This window comes from Pimephales promelas, chromosome 13 (assembly GCF_988280905.1).
Source record: "Pimephales promelas chromosome 13, fPimPro1.hap1.1, whole genome shotgun sequence".
In the NCBI taxonomy this organism is placed as follows: domain Eukaryota; kingdom Metazoa; phylum Chordata; class Actinopteri; order Cypriniformes; family Leuciscidae; genus Pimephales; species Pimephales promelas.
In genome coordinates, this window is record NC_142781.1 from 7411273 (window position 1) to 7432758 (window position 21486).

The window sequence follows — 21486 nt, forward strand, 5'->3', positions numbered from 1 at the left end:
ACGGACCTTCTTTCGCCCTACAATCCACCGCGTTCCTTAAGATCACTAAATTCAAGGCTTCTGGTCATTCCTAGGATATCTGAGTCCAGTAAAGGAGGGAGGGCGTTCTCGCATTTAGCTCCAAAACTCTGGAATGGCCTTCCCGATACGGTCCAAGACTCTGACTCGCTGACACAGTTTAAAACTAGATTAAAGACGCTTCTCTTTAGTCAAGCATTCACATAATGCTTACCTTTTAGTCCTCTGTTATGCCATACTGAACCGTTTGCCACTGAAACTGCTTAACGCACCAGTGGGGCTCGACAGCCTTTTAGACAAACGGGTCGGCGCGTATGGTTGGGTTGCGGAGGGTTCAGGTTACGGAGAGTTTGTGAGTTATAACGGAAATCATTATGAACATCAGCTATGCTAATTATTTCCCATCTGTCTTTCTACTGTTATCTCGGGACGCTTGTCCCGAGAAAAATGGCGTTCGTCAGGTCCAGTTTTGTGTCCAGCCTCTCACGGGGATTTCGGATGCCCCAACGCCTGTGATGAGACGACTCAACGCCTGTGAAGAGACGACTCAACGCCTGCGATATGTTATGGCGCCGTTTTATTCATAAACAATATTTATATTTAATATTTATATTTAAACAATATGAATGTAAGCCAGAGGAGAACTGGCCCCCGACTGAGCCTGGGTTCTCCCAAGGTTTTTTCTCCATCCAATCTGATGGAGTTTTGGTTCCTTGCCACTGTCGCCTTGCTTTTGGCTTGCTTTGGGCTTGCTCAGTTGGGATTATTTAGTGTTAGCAATGTTGTTGATCCTGTGTTGTGCTACTTTCATGTTATCAGTGTGAAGCTGCTTTGATACAATCTGTATTGTGAAAAGCGCTATATAATGTGACTTGACTTTTCAAAGCGCTTTGAGATAACCCTCTTATTTTTACCTGATTTGCTTCAAAGTTCATCAGTATAATGTCTAAACACAGCAGATGTAGGTCAGTGAAAGGATTCTTGATATCTTAAATACTGTTGTGAGATTATTGTAATGTTGAGGTTTATTTTATTTATTTTTTTAATTTCTATATTGTAAAGTGACCTAGGGTGTTGGAAAGGCTGTATAATTAACAGTTCTTATTATAATTAATTACCACCCAAATACAATTTAAGGATACCAGTGCTCTGTGAAAAAGTAATTGTTTAATGCCAATATTAAAAGGTTGAGGCATTCTTGCACAAAAACACACGTATTGCATAAACTTTCCATTTGAAATTGAACTCAAACAATACACTTAGTGACACTCAGCTTAATTAGCTGATTAAATAAAAAAAGTATTACCCACAACAATTTTGAGTGATTTTTCAAGCAAATATTCAACATGTACAGTAAATAAGACTTGTCCTGACTTTAGTAGTGGTGCGCATGGGCGCAGGAGAGGCCGCGTGCTTGCTTGCGGCGCTACAAGAATCGCCCATAGCTGACTAGATTTGAGCTTGCTGATTGGCTACAGTTTATGTCAAACATTTATATCTTAAATCAGCGATTGGCTAAGCTGCTCCAGAGACCCACCTTCCTGGGGCGATTTCTCCAATGCCCCAGAGCTGATCATGTGCACTACAGGAAGGGGACGTGTAGAAAAACCAGACATTTTGAATTTCTATTGTATTTTTCACACATACTGGGTGCATTTTACACCTCAAACATACTAATATTGACAATTTGTATGATGTATGTATTTTCTTTATTTATTGCATTTGGCTCATAAACTGTGGTCTGGCTCATCGAGGAGGGGCGGTGCCCTAACACCCTCTATTGGCCAGCCGCCCCTGCTTACCACGTCCCTTTCAGTGGAGCTTCTCTTGGGAGACACCTGCTTATAACTCGTTTACTTCGTGAGGAAATGCATAAATGTAAATGTAAAATGTAAATATACCCTATAGGCAAGGTTATGTTCGGTCCCAACTAATGTTGTTAGACCTACAGAACTAGCAGGCTTTCTGTCCTCCTCCATTTCTGTCATCAGACCAAGAGAAACTTAATTTACTCTGCCCGGTGAAGGCCGTTAGACGCTTATGTCCACAGAGGAGGAGGAAATCAGAACAATTATTTTTTTCTGTTTTGGACCACCCAGGAAACACCCAGGGTGTCCTGCGTCTAAACAGAGAATGAGCAAGTGGGTGGTCGAGGCTATCTCACTTGCTTATGAGTCAGCCTTCACCTTTGGCTGTACGAGCCCACTCTACTAGGAGTATGGCTGCTTCCAAAGCTTTATTGCCAGGAGTTTCCCTGAGTGATGTTTGTGATGCGGCTGGATGGTATACGTTTATTAAAGGAACACTCCGACTTTTTGGGACTTTAGCCTATTCACCTTATCCCCCAGAGTTAGATAAGTCCATACATACCTTTTTCATCTCCGTGCGTGCTATAAGTCTGTTTGACGCACCCACCGCTAGCCTAGCTTAGCACAAAGACTGGATGTGAATGGTTGCAGCTTTCATACTAATCCAAATGAGTGACAAAATAACGCAAACGTTTTCCTATTTACATGTTGTGGTTTGTATAGTCACAGACTGTACAAATATCAAGGCCATATGAGACATAGACATCTTTTAACCGTATAAATACTATATTTTCTGAAGGCGAAGCACTGCTACTTGGGCAGAGTGATAACCATCACCTGGGACGCACCGTGACGAGGAGCAGAGTTCGCTCAGTGTTGGAGTAAAGAGTCAATTAGCCTACTAACGTTAGATAGAAAAGCATAGTTTATCATGGGTGTTTGCTTTATTGTATGAGCTGTGATAATAAACAGGGGAGACCAGGTAATAGAGTAGCTACCATGTTTCATTGAATTCCAAGCAAAAACGCATCCAGATTTATAAATATCACAGAACATGAATAAATAATTATTATTACAGGTATCAATATATTTTAAATGCAATTTATTAGCTTAACCAAATGTATTCAACAGCATATAATATACAGTATAATTGCATTACTATAGGATAGAATAAGGGGAAAGTAATAGCACAAATTGTTTTTGCACAATGAACTCATTGTTTTTGCCTCATTGAAATGTATCGAGCAAACATAATGTCCCTTGATAATCTATTTAGGTGTGTTTGGATCAATATCTAGAGTAAGTAAGTTAGCCATTTCTTCATCCAGTCAGCGTTTTTAGTTGGAATTCTGTGAAATATGGTATTACCTCCCCTATTTACAATAGAGCGAAAACCCATGACTGTAAACTACGTTTTTACTATTCAGTCCCTCCAGGATTTCGCGGGCCTTTTTCGTGATTGTTGCGGCCTAAAATTCCTGATGTTGCGGACGCTTTTCTAAAAAGTTGCGATGAAAGTTGCGATGTTCTTTGGCGTTTTTTTTTTTTAAAGGTTAAAACGGCAAAGGTAGATATTATACTTTTCCCTTTCCTTTTATTGTTATATATCTTTTTTGTGCATGTTATGGGTTTACAAAGTGAAAAAGCCCAATGTCCACCCCAAAGGGACTTACCATGTCCCACAGAAAACAGTTAACCATCTGCTCTATTGTGTGTCCAAATGAACAGACATCCAGGTGCAGTTCATGCACAATTGAAATCATTAAAATTAAAAGAAAAAAACAATAACTTACCTTTAGTAACCTTATAAAAGGGCAAAAGACAAAGAAAATTTAACAAACTAAGCTTTATTTTTTTAAACACCTGCAAAAATGTAAATGTGCAGAACCTCACAAACATTAAGCAGTATTTATGTTGAAAGATGCAATACTTATAAAGTCCAAAATATAGTTTTTTTTTTAGGAATACCCAAAAGTTAATGGTGTAAAAATCAAAAGTGCACAGCCCTTTACAGTAAACAGTACAGGCCTAGTAACATTTCATAACTTTGATAATCAAAAATAATCTTTGCAATAATAAAACATAATAATTTCATTTATTTCTGCAGATATAAATAACAAAATAATGCTGAAGCCTGCATTCTTCATACCATAACATAACACTGATACCACTATGGATCAACAAATATGCAGGGCAAAACTGCTTTTGTATCAGTGCAGTAAATGTAAAGAAAACAAAATTACACTGACCCTGTTCAAAAACTAAAGTGCATGGAGATAACTTCACAGTATTTATGTTTCAATATATGGCAATACCAAAAACAATATACAACCAAGTTTTGTAACCACACAGTACCTGAATGCAAAAAAATACAAGTTAAATCCTATAAAATAAAAATAAACACAAAAATTACACAAGTAATAAATCCACTATGCTTGATCTTAAGCTAGACTTATCAAAATTCTCGGAATCTTAATCCAAATGAGATCAGTAAATTTATCTTTTTAATGAAGAATCTCATTTTGGCAGATATTCATGAAAATGCAGAAGCCTTTCTTCAATCATATTATGAAAAAATAACACACTGAACCAGTTCAAAAACGTGCATTGAACCATGCAGTAAACATTAAGCATCATGTATGTTGAAAGATGCCAATAAACAAAGCACAGTTAAACAAAATGGCATTATGCAGGCCAGGGTAAAGTGCAACTGTCAAGTCTGACATCTAGTTTTCTGAGAGCTGACTAATCCTCAATATCCTCCATGTCCTCCTCAAAATCTTCCTGCACTTCAACCATTTCAAAAGCTCCACTGGTTAGTCTCTGGTTGTGGTATAAGAAGACCAAGGCTTTGAGGTTGTTGTTTGACACAGATCTCCTTCGGCTGGACAAAACCAGCTTGTAGATGCTGTTGCTGTGTTCAGCATCTGCAGAGTTTACGATGACATCTTTGTAACGTTTGGCCAGGACACTCAGTACGGGCAGCCTTTCCTGCAACCCATCCCAGAAAACATCTAAATCCACCACTCCACACGCTGAATTAAGCTCTGAGTGCAGCTGGACCTAGGTGGAGGAAGTAGGCATCCAATTCATCTGTAGGAACAGCACTGAAGCCTGGAATGTTTTTGTAGCTGACCACACTCTCATCCATAAATGCAGTGTGACGAGGATCAAAGACCCTGACTTCTTTCAGGAAATGAATGGCAGGTTGTCCATCTGACATGTACTTACTGAGTTTGTCCTCTGCATTGTTGTAAGCCTGTTCCACTTTGTTGAGGATGTGGGTCTTGATAGCCAAAGTCAGATCAAGTCCCTCAAAGTACTGAGCACATGCTTCATACTGTAGTTGTACATTTGCCACAATGTGCATGTGCAGATCCTCAAGGTAGTCAAAAACCTTGGTGGTTACGGGACGTCTGCTCTGGAAGATGTCCAGAAGTTGAATTACTCTTTTGCATTTCTCTGACATGATGCTGATCTCAACCTGCAGACTTTGTGCCATATCTGGATTTTGTAGCATTTCATGGAGTCTCTCCACACTCTGAGGTGTGCTTCTACCACAAGTCTATGAAAAAAAAGAAAGTTGAAAAAAAAATGTGTTAATGCAATCACCCACAAAAGTTGATTGTGTGTGTGTGTGGAGGTGAAATACATAGTGAAACATGTTTTTAACTAAAAATTTAGGTAACACTTTATTTGAAGGGGTGTGCATAAGACTGACCTGACACTGTCATAAACATGACATAACACCTGTCATGAACATGAAGGAGTCTTTATGAATGTTTATGACTGTTGTCATTAAGTGTCATTTGGTAAATTATGACAATTTTAATGCAAAGTTGACATTGTTTAAAATGTCTTTGTTATGACAACTTGACATTAACCAAGAAATCATAACTAGTCCAACGTGTTCCACTTTACTTGAGGTAAGGGGAAATATTAATGACACTGTTGTTAAAGCATTTGACAGAGGAATAACCCTTAATGACATCTTACAACTAGTACAATGTGTTCCACTTTACTTGAGGACAAGTAAAATATTCATGACACAGTCATAATGGTGTCATGACAACCAAAGTTAAAACCAGCCATAACATATGACAGGGTAATGTAATGTTAACACAAAGCTAAATAACTTCAAGTTTGATAATTAGACCTGTTATGACATATTTGTGACAGGTTATGATTTCTTGGTTAATGTCAAGTTGTCATAACAAAGACATTTTAAACAATGTCAACTTTGCATTAAAAGTGTCATAATTTACCGAATGACACTTAATGACAACAGTCATAAACATTCATAAAGACTCCTTCATTTTTATGACAGTGTCATGTCAGTCTTATGCACACCCCTTCAAATAAAGTGTTACCAAAATGTCAACAATAAACAAGTAGTTTACTTACATCCACTTCCATCTCAATGAACTCCTTGTAGAGTCCGAAATGTTCTGAATGGTACTGGACTGCAGTGAACCACGAGTTCCAGCGTGTAGAACATGGATTAGGAGCCATCGTTGCTTTCCTTCCTGTTGGTAGTTTTTTTGTCATGTATTGAAGATATCTTCTCTTTCGGGAGCCAGCTTGGTAGAACATTTGTGAGAAACACAGCATGAATGCATTCAGTTGTTCAAAAGGTCTCCGGAAGGCACCACCTATCAGGTTCATTATATGAGCCAAGCATGTCACATGTGTCGAGTTCGGGAATAAGGACTGCAATGCAGCTTTGTAGGCCTTTTTCATATAGGCCGCGTTGTCAGTGTTGAACATCACAACATCATCATTGTCTATGTTGTAGTCTTGTAGACACTTAACAACAGCCATAGACACAGTGGAATGGTTACACTCCTCAAGGAACACTGTGTCTGCAAGGTATGCCAATATTCTACAAGAATCATCCTTATCCAGCGGTGCGATTAGTATGTTTAGTACACATCTGCCCTCGATGTCTGGTGTTTCATCGAAAATGACTGAAACAGGCTTTTTAGCTAGATGTGTCTTGAGTTGTTCTTTTTCTTTCAGGTACACTGCCCCCAGGTAATGTTCCTGAAGCTGGTGAAATCCAGGTATAGCGCCACCATTGACAACTTTTTCTCTAAGGAATTTTCTTAAGGCTGGATGGTCACTTTTGGAGAGTGGAATATTTACTGCAGTGCAGGTGGCAACCCAATCTTCACATATCTAAGAGAAAAAGAGAGGAAAAATACATCATAATAAATCCCTCTAATCCTGACAGTACAGAAAACCTCTCAAAACAAGAAACTAAATCATTTATTTTTATTTCACTTTTGTATCTCCATGTCCTATGCCTCACACACATCAACTGATTTCAGTACACATTATAATTGATAGTTGAGGAATTCAAAGTCATGTACTTCTCTCTCTCTCTTTCTTTCTCTCTCTCTCTCTCACACACACTTCGCCCGCGCGCCTCACTCTCTCTCACACTCACACACACACACACACACACACTGTGTGTGTGTGTGTGTGTGTGTGTGTGTGTGTGTGTGTGTGAGAGAGAGAGAGAGGCGCGGGTGGTTGAATGGTTGAAGTGCGCGCGGGCGTGATCGAACTCTCTCTCTCTCTCTCTGTGTGTGTGTGTGTGAGTGAACGAGTGTGTGAGAGAGAGAGGCGCAGGCACGTGTGTGTGTGTGTGTGTGTGTGTGTGTGTGTGTGTGAGTGAGAGAGAGAGCGAGACTCTCTCTTGGGCAGTGTAGATCGATAGTCCCCTGTTAGTAATATACACGTGTGTGTGTGTGTGTGTGTGTGTGTGTGTACATACCGTTCAGCTCCTAATACATATATATATATTTAAACCAACTTAACTTACCTTGATTTTTTTTTTTACCTTGAGCTCGCAATTGACCGGGATGCAACAGCCTGTGTCACGGTGATTTGTCTCGTCTTACTACAGACTCCATGCGTATCTGTCATTCTCCGCAAATGTTTAGCAGTGGCAAAGTGTTTGTCGATTGACGATTTTCTTTTATGTTCGACAACAATATTGCACATCTTGCAAAACAGTTTACCCCCGCTTTCATAAAGAAGGTTTTATACGGTTAAAAGATGTCTGTGTCTCATTTGACTTTGTTATTTGTACACTCTGTGACTATACAAATCACAACATGTAAATAGGAAAACGTTTGCGTTATTTTGCCACTCATTTGGATTAGTATGAAAGCTGCAACCATTCACATCCAGTCTTTGTGCTAAGCTAGGCTAGCGGTGGATCCGTCAAACAGACTTATGGCACGCACGGAGGTGAAAAAGGTATGTATGGACTTATCTAACTCTGGGGGATAAGGTGAATAGGCTAAAGTCCCAAAAAGTCGGAGTGTTCCTTTAAGTTCTATGATTTAGACTTAACCCCTGGTGCGCAGGTGCTCTCGTCCGCTGTGCGCTAGATCTCACATGATGGTCACTTGCTCCTATGGCGACGTGGGTATTCGTGTTCCCACAGCGTTCAACGCAGCTCGAAGTTCCCTCGAAAGGGAACGTCTCGGTTACGTATGGAACCCTAGTTCCCTGAGAGGGAACGAGTCGCTGCGTCGTTCTGCCATAATCCTGGCACTCAAAGGAGCTTTACAGTGATAACAGGACATTAATGCAACAAAGACTGTTTTGGCTGTATGGCAGCTCTAAAAGATTCATTCCACGTTGATTCATTTGCATTGTAAACATCATTAATTATTAATTTAGGGGCCATTTCCACTAAAAACAGAAACCTTTTTATGTGTTCTGGCTATTCATTAGTGGCCTGAGAATCTGAACTTTGAAATAGGTTTCAAAGTCAAGTTTTTGAAAACAAGTTTTGAAAACGATATCTTTTCCATCTCGGTGTAAACTTTAAAAAATGTGAATCTGTGAAGACGGTGAGGGAATGCACATGTGTATTACATGTTTAGTCTAAAGCAGTGGTCACCAATCTCGGTCCTGGAGGGCCGATGTCCTGCAGAGTTTAGCTCCAACCAGGTCCAACACACCTGCCTGAAAGTTTCTATTATGCCTAGTGAGACCTCGATTAGCTGGTTCAGGTGTGTTTAATTGGGGTTGGAGCTAAACAGGACACCGGCCCTCCAGGACCGAGATTGGTGACCCATGGTCTAAAGGTATGCACTTTTGAATGCATATGTGTGCATGGCGTACTCTTTCTTTACCAAGTGGCATCACCAAATTACTTGTCATACAGCGTTTTTAGTCTATTCCGCTGATCTGTGTGATGGGTAATCATTTTGACCATGTTGTCATCTGTACAGCAGCTCTGTTGAGTGGCGGATTAAAGGGAGGGTTGATTGCGATTTCACTCTTTTTGATTTTAAATAGTGTGTAATGTTGCTGTTGGTGCATGAACAGTATCTGCAAAGTTGCAGCACTGAAAGTTTAGTGTAGAGTGTAAGCAGAAAAATCAGGAAGTATATTGCCTACAAAAACGACTCGATTGGGACTACAGCTGGGTTTTAGATGTCACTAACCCACACATTTGCATCAACCCTCCCTCCAGAATATGCAGGAAAGGGCTTGACCATATTTCTGCGGCTCGTCGAGTGTGTTGTGTTCACCCAGCTCTCAGGTCTTCTGTGTTCGAGCTTCCCACGGACGCTGTACTTCATCAACAATGGATACAATTTATGTTTGATTATGTTCGTGAAAATGACGATCGTAATCTAGCTCTCTGTGCTGCGCATTTTACGGAAGACAGCTTCCAGAATCTCCACGAGTTAAATGCCGGATTCAACAAGAAACTCTTACTAAAACATGAAGCAGTTCCAACTTTAAAACCAGAGGCAGCAGTTGTTGGGCCACAACCTGTAAGTAGGTGAAGACTTAATCATTTTAAATGTATTTGCATGTGTAATTCCAGACGTAGCCTTGTGTTTTATTTTTTTCAAATGCCAGCACTGGCTTTATAGCCACTAGGCTACTAGTTTATTATTTTGTGTCTACAACAAACGCGTACAAACATTATGGACATGAATTTTGTATAAGTACTAATGTTGTAAATGTATTTTTCATGTATATATGCTTTATGACGTTATTTTCGATTTGATCAAGAACATAAACTAATGCCAACACTGTTTGTGTTTAACATTAGTAGCCAGTCAGTTGCTATTGTTGCCAGTCTAATGCTATTGTGTAAAACAAATGTGTATAAAGTTAAAAAATGTAGCAAATTATCATTCAGAAACGTTTAGTAAGAGCCGTGTGTGGGGAGGTTCTGCTTGACTCTCTTCATCGTGGCTTTCTCGGTTTGATTCTGCCTCAAACTGATACTGCAGTTCGACACCAATATTTACATCTGGACCGGAGCGCAGGCACGTTTTGCCCGTAAAGGTAATGGGCGTTAACCTTCCGGACAACGTGAGCGACAGTTTAGCCAATCACAACACACTGGCCCAAACTAACCAATCTGAGCCCAATGCCTGTTTCTGAGGGAGTGGTTTCATAGACTCAGGAAGTCAACCGCTCGTTCGAGGACTGAGGAGAGCGTGGCTGACAATAAAGGTGAAGTTTATGAAAAATAAGACTTTTAAAAAAAGAAAAACCATGAATACATGTTATATTGCACCCCATAAACACAATCATACAAAGAAAAAAAGCAGTCAACCCCCCCTTTAAGACTCTTTGGTGCCCTTGAGCACTGACACGACACCTAGAGTTCTGATGTCACCCAACTTTAATTTTCAACCAAAATCCAACATCTGTCCAATGTCGGATGTTGACGTCAGTATGACGCTGGGTTCTGACGGCGAGCCAACTTTCGGCACTGACACCTTGAGTGGCCGATTCATTTTGATTAAAAGGACGCAAAAAAACGTGAAACCGCAAAGCACACTCCCAGGATCTGTATGGCGCGTTTCCACTAGCCTAGCATGAAGCACAGCGTACGTTTCAAATAGAAGATTAGCTTCACGCTCACGTGCGACCTTCAAGCTCAACTTCCATTGGAATTAATTGAAAACACTCACGAACAGAATGGAGGGTCAGGAATTTAGAACCACTGCAATAAATGCAAAAATAATAATAATAATTATAATGATCTTAATAATTTATAGGCAGATTATTATTTTTTTATATATATTTTTTTTTGAAGACATTATGTTGATTTTGTCGTACAGATCTTGATAAAACTTTTACTTTTAACAACTCTTCAGCAATAAAGGAGTAGTTCACTTTAAAATGAAAATCACCCAATGACTTACTCACCCTCAAGCCATAGGTGTATTTGACTTTCTTCTTTCAGACAAATACAATCGGAGTTATATTAATTAACACCCTGACGCTTCCGAGCTTAATTATGGCAGAAGAATGTCATATATACTTGATGACTTGAGGGTGAATAAATCGGGTAATTTTATTTTTTAAAGTGAACTACTCCTTTAAACTTAGTTTCAATGCTTAAACAAAAACTGTCATTATTTCAACCACATTTCAGCTTTGAAGGTCAGTCACATGACAGCTAGGAAGGTTAAAAGTTCTCAGACCAGTCATCGGACTCCTCATGTTGTGTTATTTTGGCATGCGGGGAGGTTAAAATTGTAAATATTATTGAGCTAAACTTGTTTCTCTTTGAGTCAGTGGTCAATTCCGGTCCTGAAACCCACCGGCTCTGCACATTTGGTCTCTTGACTTATTGCACTGGGGCTGGTGCCAGTGCCTAGCCTGGCAGTGAGAACCACTAATGCCACGTGTAAACATGCTGTGGGGGGTTTATTGTTGTGCTGTCTGAGGCAGAGACTAGCTAAGGCTAAGTGAGCTATCACCATTTTGTCCCTGTTGACACTAACCTTAACCGTAACGTCAGGGGTACTGCTAAATTCACAACTTACGTTTTGTTGAGTCTGGTTGTGTTCCGGCTCTGCTGTAGCAGCAGGGTCTTTCATCCGTACCTGAAAGGTCTAACACTCATATATATGTGGCGCACAAATAGTATAAATAGTATAGACCATTTCACAAGATGTAAACAATACTGGTCCAGAAGCACTTCCTGTTTCAGTTTGTAACTGTTTTCTTTATTTCACATGTAAAGAAAACATCTTAAAGATGTTTGTTTAACTTTTTGATTTAGTTTTAAATGTTCTGTTGGTTGTATTTTATCCCAGCTTTTATGTAGTGTTAAAAAACTGAAACAGGAAGTGCTTCTGGACCAGTGTTGTTTACATCTTGTGAAATGGTCTATAGTAGGTGTTCTCACAAAGAGAACTTCCTGTCTCTCATTAGATTAGTAAAGTCCCATATATAGATCACAGAGTCTTTTCCTCTGCTTCTCTGCACACCTGAAAAAACAGGAAATGGATTTATGAAACTACCACTGGATGTGCTTTTTGTTTTTAGATTGAAAAATTCAGATATATTTAAAGGGATTCTAGGCTTTTTTTTTTTTTTTTTTTTTTTTTTTTTTTTTTTAGCTGAACTGAACAGATTCAGAGTTATTGAAATGGTTATATGACTTATTTCAGCCTGAAAGATGGCCGTCTCCAACCCCCATCATCTCGCGGCACGGATGCACCAATACAAACAAATAAAACATCTCAGTTAACTCTAGTAGAGCATTAATTTCGTTCATTTGTTAAATAAGAGGCGATCTGAAATGTGTTGTTTTTTAAATCAAGTGACCAAAGTGCTCAAAGTGACGCGCACAGTCTTCACACAGACGCACGCTTCAATCTGTTGTGGAGATTGAGAGACTCTCTATATTTGTTCTGGTGAAATCACAAAACCTAATGCACAAAAAAGATATACATCCACTAATAAACAATCGGTTTTGATGAGGAAAATAAACTATACTACTTAGTCGGATTTGAACTCAGAACCTCTGACACGCTTGGCAAAAGTTCTGCCACTGGACCAATAAAGTTCATGGGGATATTTGTCGGATCAATGTATTTAATCACATGAAAATTCTCACCACTAACAACATTTATTAGATCTCATTAAACGACAAATTAAACACAATGTACTATTGTATACTATTCAACACGTCATGCCATATCACGCTCTGCGCTCTGCGTGAGAATATTATGGTAATGCCGTAAATGAGTCGTGACATTCCCTACTCTGCCTTTTGATACAGCCTACAATAACCTTTTTATCATAGAAAAATCATCCATATCTTTCCCACATTTCCCACTTTCATTAGACATATACAATATCCCTCAATATTACTATTAAATATTATGGTAATACAGTAAATGAGTCGCGACATTCCCTACTCTGCCTTTTGTTATAGCCTACAATAACTTTTTATTAATAGAAAAAAAAGTTGCAGGCTTAATTTAAGACTTTAGTACTCATTTATATGTAAATCCATAATTACTTTTGTTTTCTTTGAAATTTGATTAAAGTGCTACTGTCACAAACGTCTCTGGTTACTTACGTAACCTATATTCTCTGAATTAGGGACGAGACGCTGTGGAAAACGCAGTGGGATATTCTCTGAATGTGCCGATTGCCTGAAGCCCTATAAAATCACGCCAATTCATTGGCCGATAGTGCTCGCGCAATCTGGCCCCGCCCTGACGCAATCACGTCGCATACCTCATACACGCGTGTGCGCCATCCTCCCCTCAGATTTCTCTCCCGAAAAGAAGAGACTGTCAGCAGCGCGAGGAGCTTGGCCGCTAACGCAGCGTCTCGTTCCCTATTCAGAGAACATAGGTTACGTAAGTAACCTGAGACGTTCTCTTTCATAGGTTCACTCAACGCCGTGGAAAGCGCAGTGGGAACGGGATACAAAACTCGCCAAGCAAAGAGCGCTGTCATGACTGGTATCAATAAAATAAGACTATAAACGGTTCAAACAGAAGAACCTGGGAACCTGGAGTCATATCAAGATCCAAATTGTAGATTCGTACAAAAGTGTGTGGAGAGGACCAGCCGGCCGCAACACAAATGTCCTCCAAAAGAGCTCCTCTAAAAAAGCTTGAGAGGATGCCACACTTCTAGTGGAATGTGCTCTAATGCTAAGAGGTGAAGGCAAACCACGCACCTCGTAAGAGATAGCTTCTGTGACCCAGTGAGAAATCCTCTGCTTTGACGCAGCAAGCCCGCGGCGGCTAGCCTAGCATCAAAACAAACCAGAAGCTGGTTAGATTTTCTACAACTGCTTGAGCGGTCTACATAAAACGTCAAGACCGTACTGGGCAGAGAAGATTAAGCTTCCTATCCTCAGAAGAAGAAAGCGTGGAGCTTCCTATCCTCAGAAGAAGAAAGTGTATCCTCAGGTGGAAAGCGTTAAGGCTAACAACCTGAGAGCGGAACGCTGTGGAGAGAACCTTAGGAACATAGCCTGGCCTGGGTCTCAAGGAAACTTTGACTAAACTGGGAGCGAAGTCAAGCATGACTCGCTAACAGAAAGAGCTTGTAAGTCCCCTACCCGCTTCAAAGAAGATAAAGCCAACAAAAGTGAAACCTTAAGAGTCAGAATCCAATCCGTAGCTGACTCCAAGGGTTCGAAGGGGGCCTCCTTTAAACCCTCCAAGACGACAAAAAGGTCCCATGAAGGAACTCTAGGGGAGCGAACTGGTTTCAGGCGCCTAACCCCATGCGTGACCTCAGTTTATCCCGGGGGAATCTCGTCCGATTCTCTGTGTGCTGCAATAGCTGCAACGTAGACTCTGAGGGTGGTAGCAGCCGACCCGGAGGTAAACTTCTCCTGTAGGAATTCCAGTACTGAAGCGACAGGGCATGTCACGAAAACCTTCCATTTGGAAGAATACAGTCTCCTTGTAGAAAGGGCTCTAGTGCTAGAGATGGTCTCCTGAACGTCAGTTGGGAGATCAAAGCCTAATGATCGGCCAAACGTACAGCTTCCACATGTCTGGGCGAGGATGCCAAATCCTGCCATGAAATTGGGAAAGCAAATCCTCTCTGACTGGAATCCTCCAGGGGGAGGAATTAACTCCGAAAACCATGGCTGAGACGGCCAGAACGGGGCTACTACAAGGAGGCGGACTCCGCTCTCCCTCACTCTGGCCTGTATCAGTTTGATAGGCGGGAAGGCGTAGAGTTTCTGCATTGGCCAAGGGTGGGCGAATGCATCTATCCCCAACGTAGTTTTAAGTGTGTAGCCGAGCCGAGAGAGAGGAGGTGAAGTGGTGCAAGGTGGCGGACATACCCGAATGGGGTGATGTGTTGGTCCCCTTGGGGCAGAGCAATCCAACGTGAAGGAAGGCAGTTGACGTCCTGACATGTAGAGCGGAGCACCATTGCCTGATTGGCAAAAACCAACGGGTCCATCTTCTGCTGAGAGAAAACAAAAGTGTCTCCTGCGCGAGCGAAAGGAATCGGGTGAGTCGAGAGGGAGGGGAGAAAGCTGAGCGTGTCTCCTTCCTCCTGCTCCAGACGGTTTGGATATTGTTGAGGGGTGGCTGCACTTCGGGACACGCAGGGTGGCGAAAGTGACCGGTTTAGAAAAGGAGTGGGAGGTGGGCAGAAACGTATGCGCGGTCTGACAAAACCTTGTGGATCGAGAGAAGCTCCCCTTTTTCTGACCTGCGGGTCAGGAACGATTAGAGGAGGCCTGAGTGAAGGGTTTAGACCGCTTCAGCTCGAGGCGCTTATGGGGCCGCTGGATAGGGAACGGGCGACCACGGGCTCCCCAGACCATAGCGGGTGGGGGATGAGCCGAGTCACTTCTCCTGATGACAGGGAGAGATGAGAAACAAGCGTGTCCTCAACTGCTGGGATGGCGGAATAACCCTGCTCCACAACAAGGTTGGTGAAGTCAGCGGCTGCCGTGTTAAGCTACGTTCACACTGCACGCAACCAAGCGACACGATACCATTCATTTTCAATGGTGAGCGGGCGACACGCGCGACAGCGACTGGTGGGGCGTGTCCAGCGACGCGACAAGTTGAGAAATATTTAACTTTATGCAAATGAAGAGCGATTTTCGCAAGCAACACCCAATAGGAGTGAAGTCAGTGGAGCGCGTCACTCTTCAGTGCTGAGTCTGACCGAGGCAAGTTGAACGAGAGGCTTATTTTAGCAGTCAGAAAACTGTCCTATAATGTATGATATATCTCCGTGTACATACAGTGGTGTTCACCGTACTGACTCCGTGACTGAATGATCTTGGGAACCCAGATAGTTCGGTATTTGCCCGTTTGCTGCAGTTAAATAGCCGCGATGGCAAAGAACACTCACTGTTTCTCGTTCATCTTATTATGCATTTTATGTACTGATTCCAATTATATTTAGACGTATATAAAACATATTTGTTGTCTAGCATAGAGTAACTTCCGTGAATGTCACTCACAAACATTACTAGGCAACCAGTAGAGGACTTAGAGTCACGGGGCTCGTCAGGCCAGTCGATAGAGTTTCTCTGTAACGCGTGAATGCACGTCGACGAGCTCCGTGTAGGCCACGGTAGGCCGCGCTTCCTGGCCGCTAGGCGGGAGAGCATCTGAAGCTAAAACAGGCCCAAAATCCTCTGAGTCGGAAGCCGTGGTAAAAATAATATCTTTCAGCCCGAAAGAAACTGATTCATGTGCTCTCGGGCTACACTGTTAGACCTTACCAGGTTTTTTACAGTAAAATACTGGCAACAAGCCAAATTCTGACACTATCATACCATTTTCCATTAAAACAGTTATATACCGTAGAAAACAAAACTAGCCTACAGGAATATACTGTGAATTAACAGCTCTCAAAGTCAACACTCAGAGACTGTGTTCCTAATCACACCCTATACCCTCATTCACTATTCCCTACATTAGTTCACTAATATAGTCCACTTGAATGAAAAGAAGTGAGTGAATTGAGACACTGATGAACACCTGATAAACAGAATCACTGAAGGACAGAGAAACAAGAACTGAGAAAGAGAAACACAAGATCTACAACTGACTTTTACAACAGTTTACAAACCAGTTTAACATTATTTATTTCATACATGTACAAAAGTTCTTGTTGAGAATGAAAAGAGATTTAATTAATAGTAAAGTTTTTTGTCACCATAATGGAGATCAGTATTTGCTTTAGTAGGTCTCTTATCCCTGAGCTTGTGACATTTATCTCACTCTGACTGCTGTAACAGTGAGTTTTAAAACACATTTGTTGTAGCAAGAAAAGTAAAGAGGAAGTTGATCTGGTGTTATTGGCTTCTGTGATGATGTCATGATCATTCTGGATATGTCTGATTTTCAGATCTTTCCAGTTTATACTCTTAGAATAAATGGGTACTTAATATGAAACTTACATTAAGTTATGAGTATAAAATAAATCTGAGAATCAACAACATGTAATCAATATGTTGGTTAATCATGTCTTCTGAATACTATTGTAATCACATAAAACATTTAAATAATATCCTGTTAAAGTCAGACACACACAGACATCAACAATTATAATATTCATCTCAACAACGGTAACATTCAAAAGTTTCATGCAGCAGTGCATGCTGGGTTCCAGGATTGTATAAAACTCCCAGCCTGCACTGCTGCATAAATAAAAAATGAATAAGAAATTGCCACCATTATTGAGATTAATGTGCTAAATTTTGATATATTGGTGTTTCAATAACACTGTAGCGATGTTTTGGTTTATGTATGATATGTTAAAAACAAATAGTCGTAATTAATTGCTGTGGTTTCACGCGGTGGTGGTAATGTAGCACTTTTGGTTGAGATTGAAACTCTGAATGAATTATTTAGTAAATGAACAGACCATATGATGATTGTCATATTTTGACAAATCATTACTAAACTGTGTGTCTGCACAAGTGTGACTTGCTTAAACACAGCTTAAAGAAAATCTCGTGTTACAGCGTCAGCAGACCAACTGAAGCAAACACTGATCTCTATGATGGTAACTTCAAGCCAAACATTTTTAATTAAACATCTCAACAACATCTTCTATAGATGTATGACAGAAATAAAGCCATACTGGTTAATAATAAGTGTAATGATGTGTAATGGCTGAAGTCAGTTGTAGTTCTTGTGTTTCTCTATTTTCTGTTCTTGTTGTTCCTCTTTCCTTCAGTGATTCTGCTTGTTAACAGCAGGTGTTCATGCTCAACAATCTCTTACATATTCCCTTAATTATCTCACTGCAACACTGCATCAATGTTAATTTTTACTCTTTGTAGTGTGGATTTTCCTGTGGGGTATAAAGGGTTAACAGTGTAAGATAACCCACAAAATGTATTTTAACAGTAATAAACTGTAAGTTATAAAACAGGTTTATACTGGCAACACTGTTGCCAGTAGTTTACTGTAAAATCTTGTTTTTTGGGTCACCGTTGTGCTGAAGAGTAGAGCCTGAGCTTCAGTCCAGGAGAAGATCTACAAACATTGATGATACGCTGCATGTTGCTTTATTTAAAAGGCACGGTCTGTGTTAGTTGCAGAATCCGGTGGAAATCTCTTTATTTACTAAAGTTATTTTTGTTGTTTCTAATTAAATAAGTTCACAATAATACCTTGCTCACATTATTTATGCATTATAAATTTAGTTGATTCTTTTAAGTTGGTTTCTGCAAGTGAAATTAGTTAACTCGAGTTTTAGTCCATTTTTACAGTAAATAACTGGCAACACTGTTGTTATTTACTGTTAAAATGCACTAAAGCTAATAAGTTTTTTTTTTTTAGTTAACTCGAGTTTTAGTGCATTTCTACAGTAAATAACTGGCAACAGTGTTGCCAGTATTTTACTGTAAAAAAACCTGGTAAGGTCTAACAGTGTAGGACATAGAAAATCATGTGAGAATTCGACTGGTTTGGCACCGCGTGCGTGCTCGGGAGACGGAGGGAGAGAAAGGGCATGGCCCGTCTGCTCAAACTCCATATCCTAGAGCTCTACATCCGAGCCCCAGGTCGCGGATTCAAACGAGGCCTCAGCGGCCTCGGGAGCGCGAAGAGGGGAGACGAATGACTGCAAACCGCGAGCGGAGTGTTTGAGAAGGAGGTTATCACAAAATTGTATTTTGAAGTCCTAAAATAGCCTCGCGTCCATGCGAAACACCAAAACACTTACCGTGCGGGTCATCGTTCGCGATGAAGCGAACGCATGGCGGCGGGCAACGATGATACTCCATGGCACTTCACCGCAAGGAGAACAGGGTTCCACTTAAAGCAGTCGCTGAAGTGCAAATGAAATCCGTCGAGATAATCCGTTGATACGGGCTCAGAAAAACCGAAGTCGAAGGGCGAAATGGCCGCTACGTGAAGGCAGAGAAATCTGAGGGGAGGATGGCGGATGTGCGTATATGAGGTATGCGACGTGATTGTGTCCGGGCGGGGCCAGATTAAGCGAGCACCATCGGCCAATGAATTGGCGTGATTCTATAGGGCTTCAGGCAATCGGCACATTCAGAGAATATCCCACTGCGCTTCCCGCAGCGTTGAGTGAATCTTTGAAAGAGAACACATTAGTTTGGATTACTTGTGTTTCGTCATCATCTGCCTTAAAGGGTTAGTTCACCCAAAAATGAAAATTCTGTCAGTATTTACTCACCCTCATGTTGTTCCAACCCCGTAAGACCTTCGTTCATCTCCGGAACACAAATTAAGATATTTAAGATATTAAGATCGCTCCTGCATACAGTCCATAGGCTTCTTGAGGGACTGGCTCTTGCTGTCCTCGAAAAGTCATTAAAGACATCCTTAAAATAATCCAAGTGACTACAGGGGCTCAATCTTAAGTTTATCAAACGACGAGAACACTTTTGTGCGCAAAAAAACAACAAAAATAACGACTTTATTTCAACTATTCGTTTATTTCTCCCTCTGCGCGAGTCAGGTTACTAGTTTAATAGCGTAAGCTTCTGTTATTGTATGTCACACGCATCACACACACATGACCAGCGTCGGCCAATAGTGACCTTACGTGTGACGTAGCTCTACGCAATCACACTACGTTAACTGACTTACAGGCTCATGGAGAAGGAAGTGAATAGTTGAAATAAAGTCGTTATTTTTGTTGTTTTTTTGCACACAAAAGTGTTCTCGTCGTTTGATAAACTTAAGATTGAGCCCCTGTAGTCACTTGGACTATTTTAACGATGTCTTTCATGACTTTTCGGGGACAGCAAGAGCCAGTACCTCAAGAAGCCTATGGACTAGTATGCAGGAGCGATCTTAATATCTTAAATATCTTAATTTGTGTTCCGAAGATGAACGAAGGTCTTACGGGGTTGAAACAACATGAGGGTGAGTAAATACTGACAGAATTTTCATTTTTGGGTGAACTAACCCTTTAATCCTTAATCTGTTGTCAAGGACACTAATTCCGTTCAGATGTGCACTCAAACACCATGATCACCTGTAGGTTCGGTTCTGTTTTGTTTCAGTGTCCAGTGTCGTCTATTGTGGATGTGTTGTATGTTTCTCTGTTTGTTTGGATTACCCATTAAATTTATTAAATATTACCTTATTGCCTTCGTCTTTGTGTATGTTTATACATCCAGCCCCGAAAAAGAAAAAAAAAAAGAGTATTTATAGTTAAGAGGCAGGATCCTGTTTACAGTTATTTGGCTCAGATTTGGAGCTTTTGTTGTTGATCTGAAGGGATGGAATGTTAACTGTTTTGCTTACTCTGGCTTGTGGAATTGTTTTTCTCTTGGAAGTTGAACAGGAATTTAGATACTGCCTGCTGAGCAGGCCCTCCTCTAATTAATATCAGTTGTGGGTGATCAGGGAAAAGAGAGAATAGACCACAATGCACAGCAGTAAGTCATTTATATGTGTGTGACCACAGTAATTGAATAAAGAACAGACAGTATTGTAGACTGACAGAAGAATGCCTTGATATCACCGTCAATGAGTCCATTCATCTGGAGGAGCAAATAGTATTCAATGTCCAAGGTCAGACCATGAACATGCAGCTGCTGTCACACACATTTGTTCTACTGTATTACATAAAGCGGGCTCATATATGGATGAACACTGTGGCAGCCCTTGAATTGTAATACTGACTCCAACCTTCCCCATGATCTCTCACCTACAACATGGTTCAACTGACACAGATATTTTAAACTAGGGTTTAGAACACGAAAATGAACCTCGTTGGTTTTTGAAGAAGCTCAAACGTGCCGCGTAAAAGGAAAATGAACCTCATTGGTTCTTGTAGAAGCTCAAACGTGCTGTGTAACATAAGAATGAACCTCATTGGTTCTTGCAGAAGCTCAAACGTGCTGCATAACATGAGAATGAACCTCTTTGGTTCGTTAAGAAAGCTCAAATGTGCTGAGTAACACAAGATTGAACCTCATTGGTTCTTGATAAAGTTCAAACATGCTGCGTAACATAAGAATGAACCTCATTGGTCCTTGCAGAAGATCAAATGTGCTGCGTAATGAGCTGCGTGGACTCATTTAAAGTAACACACTTTTAAAAGTGAACTACTCAAATTTAAATGAGTCCACCCTGCAAGATTATGGTTGTAAACATGAACCTCATCTGAAAGGTAAAGGGGAAGGTGTTGCTGTCATTTATAGTAATATTTTCAGAATTACTAAGAAAACGTTTCAAATATAATTCTTTTGAAGTGTTGGTGCTTAATGTAATACTATATACAGTCATCTAAAGGATTATTAGGAACACCACACTAATACTGTGTTTGACCCCCTTTCGCCTTCAGAACTACCTTAATTCTACGTGGCATTGATTCAACAAGGTGCTGAAAGCATTCTTTAGAAATGTTGGCCCGTATTGATAGGATA

General features: G+C 40.7%; 1 protein-coding gene across 1 annotated transcript; it reads right to left on the reverse strand.

The window, feature by feature from the left end:
* Window positions 1-3733: 3733 nt before the first annotated feature.
* On the reverse strand, window positions 3734-18979 carry LOC148976486 (uncharacterized). The gene is made up of 3 exons (XM_089118245.1): window positions 18801-18979; window positions 6231-7004; window positions 3734-5391 (listed from the first exon to the last, which is right to left on the reverse strand). Exons 1-3 carry the CDS (start codon window positions 18810-18812, stop codon window positions 4867-4869), a joined length of 1311 nt encoding a protein of 436 aa, XP_088974371.1. The 5' UTR covers window positions 18813-18979; the 3' UTR covers window positions 3734-4866.
* Between the last annotated feature and the right edge of the window lie 2507 nt (window positions 18980-21486).